At 37.9% G+C, this 16,099-nt stretch overlaps 1 protein-coding gene and 1 long non-coding RNA gene across 7 annotated transcripts in view; one reads left to right on the top strand and one right to left on the bottom strand.

The window, feature by feature from the left end:
- The window catches only part of DPY19L4 (dpy-19 like 4), a 61,807-nt gene that overhangs the window by 25,359 nt on the left and 20,349 nt on the right, over positions 1-16,099 (top strand). For all 4 annotated transcript variants that reach the window (XM_038579788.1, XM_038579790.1, XM_038579787.1 and 1 more), the window contains 6 exons: positions 1,542-1,673; positions 1,771-1,869; positions 2,830-2,903; positions 6,643-6,801; positions 7,711-7,830; positions 13,898-14,018. In XM_038579788.1, coding sequence (XP_038435716.1) covers positions 1,542-1,673; positions 1,771-1,869; positions 2,830-2,903; positions 6,643-6,801; positions 7,711-7,830; positions 13,898-14,018 — 705 coding nt within the window. The remainder of the gene's footprint in view (positions 1-1,541; positions 1,674-1,770; positions 1,870-2,829; positions 2,904-6,642; positions 6,802-7,710; positions 7,831-13,897; positions 14,019-16,099) is intronic.
- Positions 1-16,099, bottom strand: part of LOC119866746 — a 38,685-nt gene that overhangs the window by 1,829 nt on the left and 20,757 nt on the right. The window contains exon 4 of one of the 3 annotated variants that reach the window (XR_005381248.1): positions 4,706-5,003. The exons of 1 other annotated variant lie outside the window; for it this stretch is intronic. This is a non-coding gene — a long non-coding RNA (uncharacterized LOC119866746). Of the gene's footprint in view, positions 1-4,705; positions 5,004-15,591; positions 15,639-16,099 lie in introns of those variants that run through there. One more of the 3 variants, XR_005381250.1, reaches the window with a different exon arrangement.

Genomic DNA, 16,099 nt, shown 5'->3' on the forward strand with positions numbered 1-16,099 from the left:
TCACCCAGCCCTTTTATTTATTTATTTTTTTTCCCAGCCCTTTTAGAAGCACTTTGAAATTCCTTTTAAAGATCTACTTAAAACATAGGGGATCTCTGGGTGGCTCAGCGGTTTGGCGCCTGCCTTCGGCACAGGGCGCAATCCTGGAGTCCCGGGGATCAAGTCCCACGTCAGGCTCCCTGCATGGAGCCTGCTTCTCCCTCTGCCTGTGTCTCTGCCTCTCTCTCTCTCTCTCTCTCTCTCTTTCTGTGTCTATCATGAATAAATAAATAAATAAATCTTTAAAAAAAAAGATCTACTTAAAAAAATAAATAAATAAAGATCTGCTTAGCCAGAGTCATCTGTGCTTCTCCGTTTCTAGCCATTGCTCCTTCCCTATTTTTTTTTTAATATTTTATTTGTTTATTCATGAGAGACACACAGAAAGAGGCAGAGACACAGGCAGAGGGAGAAGCAGGCTCCATGCAGGGAGACCGATGTGGGACTCGATCCCAGGACCCCGGGATCATGCTCTGGGCTGAAGGCAGGCACTAAACTGCTGAGCCAACCCAGGCGTCCCCCTTTCTATTTCTTTAAAAAAGAAAAGTGAAATACTCAACATGCACAGAAGAGTATATTATTATATATATATATATTCTATAGGATAAAATATGAGTATTTGACCATCCAGGCCAAGAAATGGAACATTGGAATACCCAGAAGTCCCTCTGATATGCTTTTGAGATTCATCCATGATGATGTACAGAGCTATATTTTATTCATTTTTATTTATTTATACATTTTGTTAATGGACATTTCATTTTTTCCATTTTATTGTCCATATGACAAGTGCTGCTGTAAACATCTTTACTGGCACATAACTGCAAGATTTCTCTAGAGTATATACCTCATAGTGGAATTACAAGTCAAAGGTTATGTGCATATTTACCCTAAGTACCAAGACTTTGTCCAGAATGGTTACAGCAGTTTATATACCTGCTAGCAGTAGTTAAAGATTCCCATCCAGCATTGGTTCCTTTCTTTATCTTTTTCTTTTTTGCCCCTCTTTTATCTTTCTTTTGCTTATAAACATTTATTAAGTATTTGATATATTGCCCAAGCCAAAAATTTGGGAATCTTCTTGCTCTTTCTCTTCTTAATCCTGTGTATTTAGATGCTCCAGAATCCTGATGAATACAAACATTTAGGTTCATTGAGTAGAGAGAATTTAACATAAAGAATCATTTATCAAATATAATGCCCTTATCTTGTAAGCAAAGTGAAATGAAGTCAGAGCCTGGGAAGAAAGCAGTTTGTTTTAGTCTGGCCTTAGATGTCCGTGGGTTTAAAGCTTTTCACTTCGTTTATGAGAATTATTTCTAAGTAATACATTCATTATACGCCATAATATTAAAGATACAGATTGAACATTTGTAGGATACTGTCCTAAATTATAATAGAGCATTTATTTTATAATTGGAGTCAAATCTATTCTAAACAAAACTAATGAAAAAATGTACAATAAAATTAATTTTATTCTCATTCATCTTTTGTCCCAACAGGTTCATGAAGTTTATAAAATCTATATATTTTCTCTGTTTCTGGGATATTTACTGCAGTTTGAGAATTCAGCTTTATTGGTGTCTCCTTTATTAAGTTTAGTAGTAGCCTTAATGCTTGCTAAGTGCCTTCAGGTAATGAGAATTACCTTTTTATCATTCTTGAGATAAATTTTTTAATTGTTAATTTATCATACCTCACTTCGTTGTTCATGATTTTTTTTCTCCACAGCTGAATGTGAAGAAAGGAACTTTTATAGCTAAAATAATGAAAGTGATTAACTTTTACTTGGTGTGTATTCTGACAGTGACACTGAATATTATAATGAAGGTAAATAACTCGGCGTGTGAGATTCATGTAGTAAAGCAAGTTGAATAATGAAATAACTGGGCTAGGGGCACTGGGCGGCTCAGATGGTTAAGTATCTACCTTCAGCTCAGTTCATGATCTCTAAGTTGTGAGATTGAGCCTCACGTCAGGCTCCTCCTCACCGGGGAGCCTGCTTCTCCCTTTGCCTTTGGTTCTTCCCCTGCTCATGCTCTCTCTCTCTCTCTCTCTCTCACTCTCTCTCTATCTCAAATTAATAAATAGAAAATCTTAAAAAAGAAATATATTGGGCTAAATTTTAATGAGACTGAGATAATAGAGTTTGTACAGTAAAATTTTGAGTTGATCACTATCATATTCACAGGAGAAATTAGGATTCTAATTCTTTTCTAGATATACTTAAAAGATACATTTTAGGGATCCCTGGGTGGCGCAGTGGTTTAGCGCCTGCCTTTGGCCCAGGGCGCGATCCTGGAGACCCGGGATCGAATCCCACGTCAGGCTCCCGGTGCATGGAGCCTGCTTCTCCCTCTGCCTGTGTCTCTGCCTCTCTCTCTCTCTCTCTCTGTGACTATCATAAATAAATAAAAATTAAAAAAAAAAAAAGATACATTTTATTTTCCACTTAATTGAAAATGTCATTGTTACCCATTTAACTAACATTAAGTAATATAATAAATTGAGATGAGTAAAAGTTTTGAAAAGAGTAGGTAAGTTATTTAAGTCGTAAGATAAGTGGAAATCTTACTACCCTGTTAGGATTTATGATTAACTATAAAGTAATATTACTGACTTAGGTCAGTAAGTCTCCGTGTTTCATAGTTACACCATGTATTATCTAATTCATTTTTAATTTATATTTTTTATTTTATAGTCTTGCTGTGTTTTCTATTTCTAGACAGAAACATATTGCTGTGAGCACAGCTAATAGTTCTTTGTTGTAACTAGTGTTTTTTCTTACAGATGTTCGTCCCACACAAAGAAAATGGGCACATGCTGAAATTCCTTGAAGTAAAATTTGGACTAAATATGACTAAGTAAGTTTTAGATTATATAAAATTTTACCTAACTCTGTATCACATAGGACATAAAGAGCAGAAATAATCCAAGGAGTAGTAGACACCTAATTAACACTTAGAAAATAAATAATTTGGAATAGTGTAATATCTAAAAGAAATAGAACAATATTTTTTCTCATTAAAAAAATCTCATTTAGATGTTTTATAAATTAGATGTACTTCAGCCTTAATAACATCACAGTGTTTGGTGGCCATTTTCTCCTTTGATGTGGAACAGTGATATAATCTAAAGTCAGAATAAATTAAAGATTTAAAATGAATTTAAAAAATTGTAATTTAAAAAAAAATGTAATTTTAACTACTACATCAGCAAAATGCTTGCATTAAAAAGGGGTAGGCAGGGCAGCCCAGGTGGCTCAGCAGTTTAAGCGACGCCTTTAGCCCAGGGCCTGATCCTGGAGACCCAGGATCGAGTCCCACATTGGGCTCCCTGCATGGAGCCTGCTTCTCCCTCTGCCTTTGTCTCTGCCTCTCTCTCTCTCTCTCCCTCATGAATAAATAAATAAAAATCTTTAAAAAATGAAAAAAGGTAGGCAGTCACATACTTATTTCATAGCAAAGACTCTGAACGTGGGATCATAATAGTGGATTAGATCAGAAGCTGACTTTAAATTCAAGAGTGATGGTGTGCCTTTTGTTAGTTAAATGCATTTTTTAAATCTAAAGTGAAATAAATGACTTATGTACTAATAATGTCCACTTATATAACAGAAAATATGTATTTAAGTTGTTGTGATGTATCACAATTACAAGTGTTAAACACTGGAGAAATTTTCTAAAGTGTAAGTCATATATGGATATCTACTAAGGTTAAAGGATCCCTTAAGAAGTCACATGCTCAAAAAAAAAAAAAAAAAAAAAAAGAAGTCACATGCTCCATAAGGGCAGGGACCATGTCTTTTTCAGGTATATATATATAGGCCTGTATATACAGGCAAGGAAAAATTGGTTATTGATCTCCATAATTGACTGGCCTTTCCCCGACTTTATCTTTAACCCCAGAAGACTCTAGAATGCACGTAGAATAAAGGGCTGCTTTTGTCTAACATTTCTTAGTTTATGTTATGTAGGGCCCCTTTGCTCAACACATCAGGTACTAGATTTACCTGACAGAGTAATACACTAGATGTTTTAAGACTAAGACATGATGTCTGTCCTTGAGAATATTGACATCTCATTATATAGTTTTTATATAGATAATGACATGAGTGGTATAAATTATAAATACCTTATGCTCAAATGTGCCAACTAGGTATTAGGATTTGTAGTTCATCAGAATTTCAGGGAACATTTCTGTTGAGACAGACTCTCAAGAACCACTAAAGAAATGTTAATTAGTTTTTATTGGATGTTCAGAATACTGGGCCAGGTATTGTGAGAGAGAAAAAAAATGACTATAATCTTAAACTAGCAACTTGTATTAAGCACTAGAAGAGAAAAATAAAGTGCCATGGGGATATAGGGAAAGAAAGATTTGAGACTGAGATATGGAGAAGAATATTCATTAAATTGAGATTTGAAACGGATCTTTTGGAATGCCTGGGTGGCTCAGCAATTGAGCGTCTGCCTTGGACTCAGGGCATGATCCCAGGGTCTGGGATCGAGTCCCACATCAGGTTCCTTGCGGGGAGCCTGCTTCTGCCTATGTATCTCTCTCTCTCTCTCTCGTGAATAAATAAAAACCTTTTAAAATAAAAAAAAAATGAAATGGATTTTTTTTTAAAGATTTTATTTATTCATTCATGAGAGAGAGAGGCAGACTCGGCCCAGGACCCCGGGATCACAACCTGAGCCAAAGGCAAACACTGGGCACCATCCAGGCACCCTAGATTTGAAATGGATTTTATAGCATTAGTAACTTTAATAGGTAGATAAGAAAGATGTGATTCATCATATGATCATACATACAAAACATTTTGATGGCAGCCTCTTTGATACAGCTGTATTACTGCTTGGCACATTGTAAAACTTTCACCCAGTGATTTGGAAAGCAGGCATTCTTAGTCCACCCAAGAGCTCTTCTGAAGATCACTCCATCTCTTACATTCATTTCCAGGGCTAGGGATTGAGGATAAGATGGAGGTTACAGATGGATCAGGTGTGAGAATGCAGATAAAACTGCATTTAAGTAGGAGTCTTGTTGATCATATTTAGCTTTGGGTCAAAAAAAGTGTATCCATATTCTTAGAGCTCAAAATGTTTGTTTCAAATTTTATGATTTCTGTCTTAATAATTAGACTATTCTTTTTAAAATGTGTCCTAGTTGAATTACTTTTATCCATATAAAACAGTACTATCCAGTAATAATATGAGTCCCATATGCAATTTTCTAGTAGCCACATTTTAAAAAGCCACATTCTTAAAAAAAAAAAAAAGAAAAAGAAACAAGGGAATTTAATTTTAATAATAATACATTTTATTTAATCTATTAAAATTTTTAAAAATATTTTATTTGTTTATTCATGAGAGACATGGAGAAAGAGGCAGAGAGACAGGCAGATGAAGAAGCAGGCTCCCTGTGGGGAGCCTCATGCAGGACTCAATCCCAGGACTCCATGATCACAACCTGAGCTGAAGGCAGACACTGAACCACTGAGCTACCCATGCATCCCTGATTATTAAAATCTTATTTTAAAATGTAAACAGTATAGGGATCCCTGGGTGGCACAGCGGTTTGGCGCCTGCCTTTGGCCCAGGGCGCGATCCTGGAGACCCGGGATCGAATCCCACGTCGGGCTCCCGGTGCATGGAGCCTGCTTCTCTCTCTGCCTATGTCTCTGCCTCTCTCTCTCTCTCTATCATAAATAATTTAAAAAAAATGTAAACAGTATAAAAATTATTAGTGAGCTATTTTGTGTTCTGTAGTCCTTTTCATTCTTTTTTATGTTTGAAATCAAGAGTGTATTTTGTATTTAAAGTATATCTTGGGGGATCCCTGGGTGGCGCAGTGGTTTGGCGCCTGCCTTTGGCCCGGGGCGCGATCCTGGAGACCCAAGATCGAGTCCCACATCGGGCTCCCGGTGCATGGAGCCTGCTTCTCTCTCTGCCTGTGTCTCTGCCTCTCTCTCTCTCTCTCTCTGTGTGGCTATCATAAATAAATAAAGAAAAAAAAAATAATTAAAGTATATCTTGGGCAGCCCTGGTGGCCCAGCGGTTTAGCACCGCCTTCAGCCCAGGACATGATCCTGGGGTCCCAGGATTGAGTCCCATATCAGGCTTCCTGCACTGAGCTTGCTTTTCCCTCTGCCTGTGTCTCTGCCTCTCTCTCTGTGTGTGTCTCTCATGAATAAATAAATAAAAATCTTTAAAAAAAAAAAAGTATATCTCCATTTGCTTTGGTTATATTTTAAGAGCTAATAGCCACATGGTAGCTAGTAGCTACCATAGTGGACACTGCAGATATGGAGGTTGGATGACTGAATTTTTTTTGTCTTCCAGATAAAAATAGAAAGTAATATTTCCTTGAAACCATATTGGGTTCTAGAGATGGTCACATTATTGGATAATAAAAAAGCAGATGTTTTACATTTATTAGGGCAATTTATATTATCTTTATAAAAGGTAGGGCCTTGCTGTTACAAGTGAATAGATTTAGAAATGTATTGTTTTGGCTTAGTTTTCATTGATATGAAAAATACTCTTACATAGTAGGTTATATCATCTATGATTTAAATTTCCTGTTTTTTGTTTTCTGTAGGAATTTTACAATGAATTGGCTCCTATGTCAAGAATCCCTGCAGGCACCATCTCAAGATTTTTTTTTGCGATTGACACAGTCTTCTTTATTACCTTTTTATATTTTAGTGTTAATTATTTGTTTTCTTTCTATGATGCAAGTTATTTTTAGGAGAATTAAGTAAGTACCTATGAGAATCAATCACATTGCTAATTTATACATTATGAAAGTAACTATTTTTAATATCTTTCCAATATTTGTATATTTGATTTAGAGTTTCTAGATCCATTCTCTTATTATCAACATGTAAAATATTCAGTTTTGTTAAAATTGGTAAAATTCAAATTTGTTTTTACGTCTAAATATATAATGTCCAAATTTAACGTAGTAAATTGCCTACCAATTTAATCATTTTTACCTACTGTAAGGATATTTTTTTTCTATTTAGCTTAAATGAAGCTAGTAGTATAAGTGATTTTAAATTATAAAGACTTCCAGAAAATTTTTGTCATGCTTAAAAAAATAGGTTGTGTATAGTATAATCTTGAGAACTTAGCTATTTAAATTATGATTTAACTATATTGATGAAGTAATCACTAGTTGAGTGATAATTGATTTTGGAAAAGAAACCTAAAAATCTTTTTTTTTTTTTTTTTTTTTAAGATTTGTTTGAGAGAGAGAGAGAGAGAACCCGGGTGAGAGTGAGTAGGGGGAGGGGCAGAGGGAGAGAGAATCCTAAAGCAAACTCCTTGCTGAGCATGGAGCCCCACTTGGGGCTCGATCTTAAGGCCCTGAGATCATGACCTGAGCTGAAACCTAATCGGCTGCTTAATAACTGAGCCACTCAGGCGTCCCCTAAAATCTTTTTTGTCGTATTTCCTGAACTTTCCTGTTTAGTCTTCACTGAGTTCATTGTCTTCAGGTTCTAAAAACCCTGAAAAAAATAGATCTGTAAGTTAGGTATTTGACTAACAAAATACTTTAAAATTTCAAGGACCCACCTATATTTTTTTTATGAAGAAACTTAAGATCTTTGATTTTTCAAATACATATTTTCAAAATAGTAAAATACATATTTCCTTTGTGTAGTGGCAAGTCCTTGAAAGAAACCATTACTCTTGAAGATGGACGAATTGGAGGAAGGCCAGAAATAATTTATCATGTGATTCACACTATTTTATTGGGCTCTCTTGCAATGGTTATAGAAGGGTAAGTGGACTTTATTGGATCTGTTTTTACAAAGAATTATCCTTTTTAGTAGTAATAAGTGGATACTTTCAAGAATATATTTATGAAACTATAAAAACTCGAAATCTACAAACTTTCTTAACCTAACTGGGGTTTACAGAGATTGTTATAGTATAATGAACTGACATTTACTTGTTCACTCATTTGCTCAAAAATTATTGAATGTCTTCTAAGGGCCAGGCATTGTACTAAGTGCTGGAGGTACAGTGGTGAACAAAAGTGGATACACAATCTCTAACCTTATGTGACTTATGGCCTAATAGAGGTAACAAACATTAATCACACAAAAGTAAAATTACAACTTTGTTGAGTGAAACAGAATAAATAATGCTGTGAGGCTAAGAGTTCAATGATACCCTTTTCCTTGAAGTTTAGACTCATGTAAAATAAGACATAGGAGTATAAATGATTTTGAAAACCTGATTTCAATTTGAGGAGGAGCTTTCCCCACACCAATAATAAGCCGTTGTTCAGGCACCAGCTGAGTGTCCTACAATTTGACTTAATTCTGGCACTATCCACCTGGAGATAGCATCAGATTCCACAGTTCAAGGGTTCAGCCCTGTAAGATTCCACCCTACTCCCACTCAGGTGCCAGTTGCAAACCTAGGTTACCTGTGCTTCTAACCAATTGGCTATAAATCAGAAGTTCCCAGGACCCTCTCCTTGGGTTCAATTAATTTGCTAGAGCGGCTCATAGAACCTAGAGAAACGTTTTATTTACTAGAGCACCAAGTTTATTAGAAAAGGATAGAACTCAGGAACAGTGTGGAACAGATGGAAGATATGCATAGGCCAGAGTTTGTAGGAAGGGGTATGGAGCTCCCCTTACCTCTCTAGGCATACCACTCTTCTCAAGTATCTGTGTGGCCACCAACCTGGAAGCTCTCCAAACCCTCGTTTTGCGTTTTTATGGAGGCCTCATTACATAGGCATGGTTGATTAAATCATTGACCGTTGGTGATTGAATTCAAACTCCAAATCCTCTTCCCTCCCCACAGGTTTGAGGCAGGACTGAGAGTTACAACCCCCTAATCACATGGTTGGCTCCACTGGCAACCAGCCCCATCCTTGGGTACCTTCCAAAAGTTACCATTAACACAACCAGAGCCACCTTTCCAATTTCATCAGTTAGGAAATTCCAAGAGTTTTGGGAGCTGAGAAATCTATTTGGTCATCTGAATGATTCTGATCCTGATAAATGTTGCATTGGAGAACACCTCATGTGTGACAAAAGGTCTCTACTGTTTTCCACCCCAAATTGAGCTTGGTCCTCAAACTTCAGGCCATCCCTTTCGAAAGAGCAGAGCCTTGGGAAGTTTATGCACCTATCTATACCCTTCTTGCAAAAGGAAGATACAAAATGTGGAGGCCTAGAAATGTTTGGGATGGATACACTCAGTCTTTTCTCTTGCCCACAAATCAGATAAATCACTCCCATGAGGAGGAACCATTAAGGTTCTGAGGTTAAGGAATAGGAGGGGAAGTAGGGAGAGATGAAGAGTATTGATCCTAGTATAAGATTTCTCAAGTTAAATTTCTTTTTTTTTTTAAAGATTTTATTTATTCATGAGAGACACACAGAGAGAGGCAGAGACACAGGCAGAGGGAGAAGCAGGCTCCATGCGGGGAGCCCGATGCAGGACTCGATCCCAAGATCCCAGGATCATGCTGTGAGCCGAAGGCAGATGCTCAACCACTGAGCCAGGCATCCCTCAAGTTAAATTTCCATTAATTATGAATATAGATACTGAATCACATTCGTTTGTAGCAGTACGTGTGGTGTTTTCCCCAACAGATAGCATAGCTATTTTCTTAATAACTTTTTATTTTGAAGTCCTGTTTTTACACTTCACAACTTCAAAGTTCCAGTTATTAGATCTCCATTTAATGTATTAAGTACAAATACTGCTGTATAGGAATTTATTTTTAATATTTGATATCAGTATGTCAATATAATTGATTTCCTTTGTACGCCTATGTATTTTATACATTTAAAACATTTTCTTTTAAGGCATCCGTGCATTCATAGACTTTATCAGACTGCCCAAGCCATGATTACTAGGACTCTCTTATTTTTTTTATTTAATTTTTTTATTTTTAAAGATTTTATATATTCATGAGAGACACACAGAGAGAGGCAGAGACACAGACAGAGGGAGAAGCAGGCTCCCTGTAGGGAGTCTGATGCAAGACTCCATTCCAGGACCCCAGGATCAAGACCTGAGCCAAAGGCAGATGCCCAACCGCTGAGCCACCCAGGCTCCCCGGGAAGCTCTTTATTGAAACATGAAGCAAGAATGGTGGTTCACTCTAATAGTTAGCATTTCATAATGCCTAATAAGCGAATGAAGAAATGTATTAAACCATGATTATTATTTTTTTTAAACCATGAATATTTTAAGTGCATGTTTTGATTCTCATTTCATTGCTTGGTAATACTAGAATTTTGATGCATGGTTTGCCTTTTTTCCCCTTTGTATTCTCAGTTTTATTTCTTTCTGCAGAAGAACTTTTTGTTGTTGCCAGCATTATTGTAACCATTCATCCTTGCATCTTTGATTTGCTCAGTAGGCCTATAATACTGTGATCACCTGTTCATGCAAATAAAATACATAGTCGCTCAGAAATTCCAGGCACTCTACTAAGTAGATAGTAGGGATTAAAGAAATATAAAATCTACTCTTTCTTTTCAAAGAGTTCCTATCCTAGGTAAGTAAACCAAGAGTTAGAGCAAAGTAAAGTACTATGAAAAAGGCATACACAAAGGAAGCTTTGGTCACTCAGAGGAGAGGTCCTCAGTTGTAGAGGGTGGGTAGAGGAAGTCAGTTTAAGGAAGATTTCCTAACTGGGGTGACAGCCTTCAGAGATAAATAGAGGTTGACCAGGCTGTCTGTTTTCTTATGTGCCTGTGTGTGTGTGTGTGTGTGTGTGTGTGTGTGTGTAATAATCTAGACAGAATAAATATTCTTTGGGAACTAATAGTACAAGATGAATGTGAAGTTAGTATGAGAAATATGTCTGGGGGCCCCCAGGTGGCTCAGTTGATTAAGCATCTGCCTTCAGCACTGGTCATGATCTTGGGGTCCTGGGATCAAGCCTCATGTCAGGCTCCCTGCTCAGCAGGGAGTCTGCTGCTCCTTCTCGCTCTGCTCCTCCCCCCACCCATACTAGGCTCCCTCGCTCCCTCAAATAAATATAATCTTAAAAAAAGGAAAAAAAGGAAATATGTCTGGAAAAATAAGCAGGGACCAGATGAAGTGTTTAGAAATTTGATACCGTATTTGCTTTTTGGTAAGATCTGTCTGTCTGACAGCAATGACTGAGAAAAGCAAGATTAAAGGAAAATAAGCCAGTTGAGAATTGTAATAGAATCTAGAAGTGAGTAGCAATGAAGGAGGAGCCAAAACGAAAATATTTGGGAATTGGAAACTGAATAAGTAGTAGTAGGGACTGTGGTGGAGGGACTCTAGGAAGAGTTGCAACTCAGAAGCTACAAGAGTTTTTAAAGGAGTACATGATCAGGAAGTAGAAGGCAGAGAGTTAAGTGTGGACTTCAAAGAGTCTCGCTATAAAGGGAATCAGAGTCTAAGGTAGCACTAGACAGGTATGCTTGTGTCAGGAGGGAGAAACTTATGTCATTATGGGACAGACACACTGAGATTGTTCTACAAACCCTGTTAGAACACTAATCATATTTAGGAAAGTTAGGAGAAAAACTGAAAAAGTGAATCAAGACCATACTTTTTTTGTAAACCTGCAAAGAGCCCGATGTGGGACTTGAACCCCAGAATCTGGGATCACGCCCTGAGCCAAAGGCAGGTGCTCAATTGTTGAGCCACTCAGGCATCCCAAGACCATGTTTCTTGAGGGTCCTAAAAACCATTTGGATGAGTTTTCATTTATTTCAGTAGATTCTGGGGAACCACTAATGATTTTTTTTTTCTAAAGATTTATTTATTTATGATAGACACACACACACAGAGAGGCAGAGACACAGGCAGAGGGAGAAGCAGGCTTCATGCCGGGAGCCCGATGCGGGACTCGATCCGGGGACTCCAGGATTGCGCCCTGGGCCAAAGGCAGGCGCCAAACCGCTGAGCCACCCAGGGATCCCCCCCACTAATGATTTTTTAACAGAAAATGTAATTAATTACATTTTCAGATGATTAATCTAGCATTTGGTTGGAGGAGAGTCTAAAGGTAGAGATGTTAGGGTGCCTGGTTGGATCAATCAGAAGAACATTTGACTCTTGATCTCAGGGTCATAAGTTCAAGCCTCACATTGAGAGATTACTAAAAATAAATAAACTTAAAATGTAGAAATGTTCATTAGCAACTATTACAATGAAATGGTAAGGAAGAGATGAATATAGAGAAATCAGTGGATTGGACATAATGGTCTGACCTCTAGAACAGGAAGTTGGTGTTTCAGGGAATGTTATGTATGTATAATTCAACCTGAATGGTTTCTCCTGGAATTACAAACCAGACTCTCATTTGATTCTGGCTGACTTGAAGAATAGTAGGAATGAGGAAGTTAGGAGGAGATACTAGTTGACCAGAGAAAACTAATGCAGTTCCTTTGTCTTAGCAACATGTATTCTGTATACATCGACTACTTCTCTTAAAGTCCAAGTCAGTATTTATTTTTTATAGAGATTTATTCTTTTAATTTAAACAATTTTTAAAAATATTTATTTGAGAGAGGGAATGCACAAGCGGAAAGGGCAGAGAGAATCTCAAGCAGGCTCCACACTGAGCACAGGACTCAATCTCAAGACCCTGAGACCATGACCTGAGCTGAAACCAAGAATTGGACACTTAACCAGATGCTTAACCAACTGCGCTGCCCAAGCACCCATAAAGTTTGATTTTTTAGTAATCTCTGCACCCAACATGGGGCTCCATCTTAAAACCCTGAGATCAAGAGCCCCACACTCCACTGACCAAACCAGCAAGGTACTCCTACATTTTTTTTTTAAATAACCAAAAAATAGGATAACAGTAAACGGTACCTGAAATTTGGCATTTTGCTTTGTTGTCATATATAATTATTAATACCTACTGAAGGACAGCCAGGTTTCTAATTTTTTTGCTACTAAAACAACATATTGTAGTTAAAACTTTTGTATTTAGGGCAGCCCTGGTGTCTCAGTGGTTTAGTGCCTCCTTTGGCCTGGGGTGTGATCCTGGAGACCCGGGATGGGTCCCACATCAGGCTCCCTGCATGGAACCTGCTTCTCCCTCTGCCTGTGTCTCTGCCTCTCTCTCTCTCTCTCTCTCTCTCTGTCTCTCATGAATAAATAAATAAAATCTTTAAAAAAAAACTTTTGTATTTATATCTTTATACACTTATGCTATATATCTATAGGCTAGCTTACGAGAAATGGGACTGTCTTGGGTTTTCAAGGTTTTTTAAAGGTTCTGCAAAATCACTTTCTGTAAAAACATACCAGTTTTAATCTCTCCAAGAGTACAATTTTATTTATTGATTGATTTTTAAAGCTTCTATTTATTCATGAGAGACACAGAGAGAGAGGCAGAGACACAGGCAGAGGGAGAAGCAGGCTCCCTGTGGGGAGCCCGATGCAGGACTCGATCCCAGGACCCCGGGGTCATGCCCTGGGCCGAAGGCAGACACTCGACTGCTGAGCCACCCAGGCGTCCCCCAAGAGTACAATTTTACTACAACCTCATCTATATCAGTGCCCTTATTTCATCCTCATTTTAGTAACCCACGTGTCATCTTGATTATTTAAGAAATGAATAACAATTTGATGCTGAAAATTAGAGCTAAGATTTTTATTTACTCTTAACAGTGATATTTTCATGAGTAGTAAAGAACTCAGAAAAGAGAAATCGGGGCACCTGGCTCAATCAGTGGAATATGAGGCTCTTGGGGGTTGTTAAGTTCAAGCCCCATGTTAAGTGTAGCCATTACCTAAAAAAATAGAATCTAAAGAGAAATGAGATAGTAATAATGTTCGTAGGATATCTCATATGTGACTCCTTTTGTCTTTTCTAGCTTGAAATACCTCTGGACTCCTTATGTATGCATGTTAGCAGCATTTGGTGTGTGTTCTCCTGAACTTTGGATGACACTTTTCAAGTGGCTTCGATTACGAACGGTACACCCAGTATTGTTGGTGAGTTATTGTTATTTTGGGTTAAGTTCTTGTTTCTCTTTCAATTATATAAATGGAAACCACATTGAATACAATTAAAATAGCATGAATAAATCATATTTTGACTTGCGGGTGAAAGAGAGATCCTGTGAAAAACTCTTTTTTATATAATCTCTGATATAAAAGTAATACATTGGGATGCCTGGGGGGCTCAGCAGATGAGCATCTGCCTTCAGCCCAGGGTGTGATCCTGGAGTCCCGGGTTCTAGTCCCACATCGGGCTCCTTGCCTGGAGCCTGCTTCTCCCTCTGCCTGGGTCTCTGTCTCTCTCTTTCTCTATGTACATCATAAAGAAATTAACTAACTTTAAAAAAGGTAATGTATTTAAATGCAGATGGATAGGGACACCTGGGTGGCTCAGCGGTTGGGCATCTGCCCTTGGCTCTGGTCATGATCCCCAGGTGTGGGGATGGAGTCCCACATCGGGCTCCCTGTGTGGAGCCTGCTTCTCCCTCTGCCTGTGTCTCTGCCTCTCTCTGCCTGCATCTCTCATGAATAAATAAATAAAATCTTTAAAAATTTTTTTATAATTAATAATTTAATAATATTCTTGGTTTGATTTAGAACTATTTTATGTTTTCAATGCAAATAGAACATTTTCACTGTGCCTGCCATGTACAATGTGCTTATAATGCAAATTAATTTCATAAGGTCGATTACAGTCTCCCATTCATAAAAATGAACAATAAGAAGTATCGATAGGGTGCTGTTGGAACACAGAGAGGGGCTACTTAATTCAATTTTGTTAGGGACTCAAAGACTTTTCAATCTGAGATTTGAAAGATGATGACTGGGGACGCCTGGGTGGCTCAGTGGTGGAGCGGCTACCCCAGAGTCCCAGGCTCTAGTCCCACGTCAGGCTCCCTGTGTGGACCCTGCTCCTCCCTCTGCCTGAGTCTCTGCCTCTCTCTCTGTCTCTCTCATGAATAAATAAATAAAATCTTTTTTTTTAAAAAAAGAAAGATGATAACTTACTCAAATGAAAGGTAAAGAAAGGGTTTTCATGGTAGAAGGAATAAAAACAGGCAAAGAGCATGTTGTCATCAAAGGAAATGAAAGCAAAGGCAAAGAAAAGGCATGATATATTTAATTTCTCTGGCACATAAAATGTGAGATGGGGTGGTCAAGAAATGATACTGAAGTCCAAGAGGGTAGGTCATGGAAGCCTTTGAGCATTATGCTGGGGTGCTTAGTTTTATCCTGGAGGCAGCAGAAATGCATTGAAATGTTTAGGCAGGGGCGTGAGAGAGTCAGACTTACATTGTCTCTTAGTTCATGCTTACCATTCTTTGAAGAATAGACTTAACGGTGACCAACTTAGGCCAAGAAGGAAGCTGTTGCCCAGGTACTGGCCATGGTAGATGGAAGTGATAAAAGCTTCAATATGTTGAGTGTTCACCACATGTCAGGTACTGTTTATAAAACATTTCATGGGGGATCCCTGGGTGGCTCAGCGGTTTGGTGCCTGCCTTTGGCCCAGGGCGCGATCCTGGAGTCCTGGGATCGAGTCCCACGTTGGGCTCCCGGCATGGAGCCTGCTTCTCCCTCCTCCTGTGTCTCTGCCTCTCTCTCTCTCTCTGTCTGTCATGAATAAATAAATAAAATCTTTAAAATATAAAATAAGATAAGATAAGATAAAATAAAATAAAATAAAATAAAATAAAATAAAATAAATAAAATAAAAACATTTCATGTGTTGATGCTTACAAAGACCCTAATGGCTAAGTTCTATCATCTGTAGGTTGTACACAAAGAAACTGAGACTTAAACTGGTTAAGTAACTTGCCTGAGATCACATAGCTTATAAATGTGGAAACCATGATTCACACCCAGGTTTTTCTGACTCCAGAGCCCATTTACTTAATACTATGCTATATTGGGGTGAAAAAAATAATAAGGTTAATAAGACTTGGTGGCTTCATTAAATTAAGTATGGCGAGTAAGGAAGAGGGAGAAATTATAGATACTTCCTAGGTCTCTTGTTTGTGTGACTGTGGGTTGTGTGGTCACCAGTAGACATGGGACAGGAGGAAGAAGAACAG

This window comes from Canis lupus, chromosome 29 (assembly GCF_011100685.1).
Source record: "Canis lupus familiaris isolate Mischka breed German Shepherd chromosome 29, alternate assembly UU_Cfam_GSD_1.0, whole genome shotgun sequence".
NCBI lineage: Eukaryota > Metazoa > Chordata > Mammalia > Carnivora > Canidae > Canis > Canis lupus.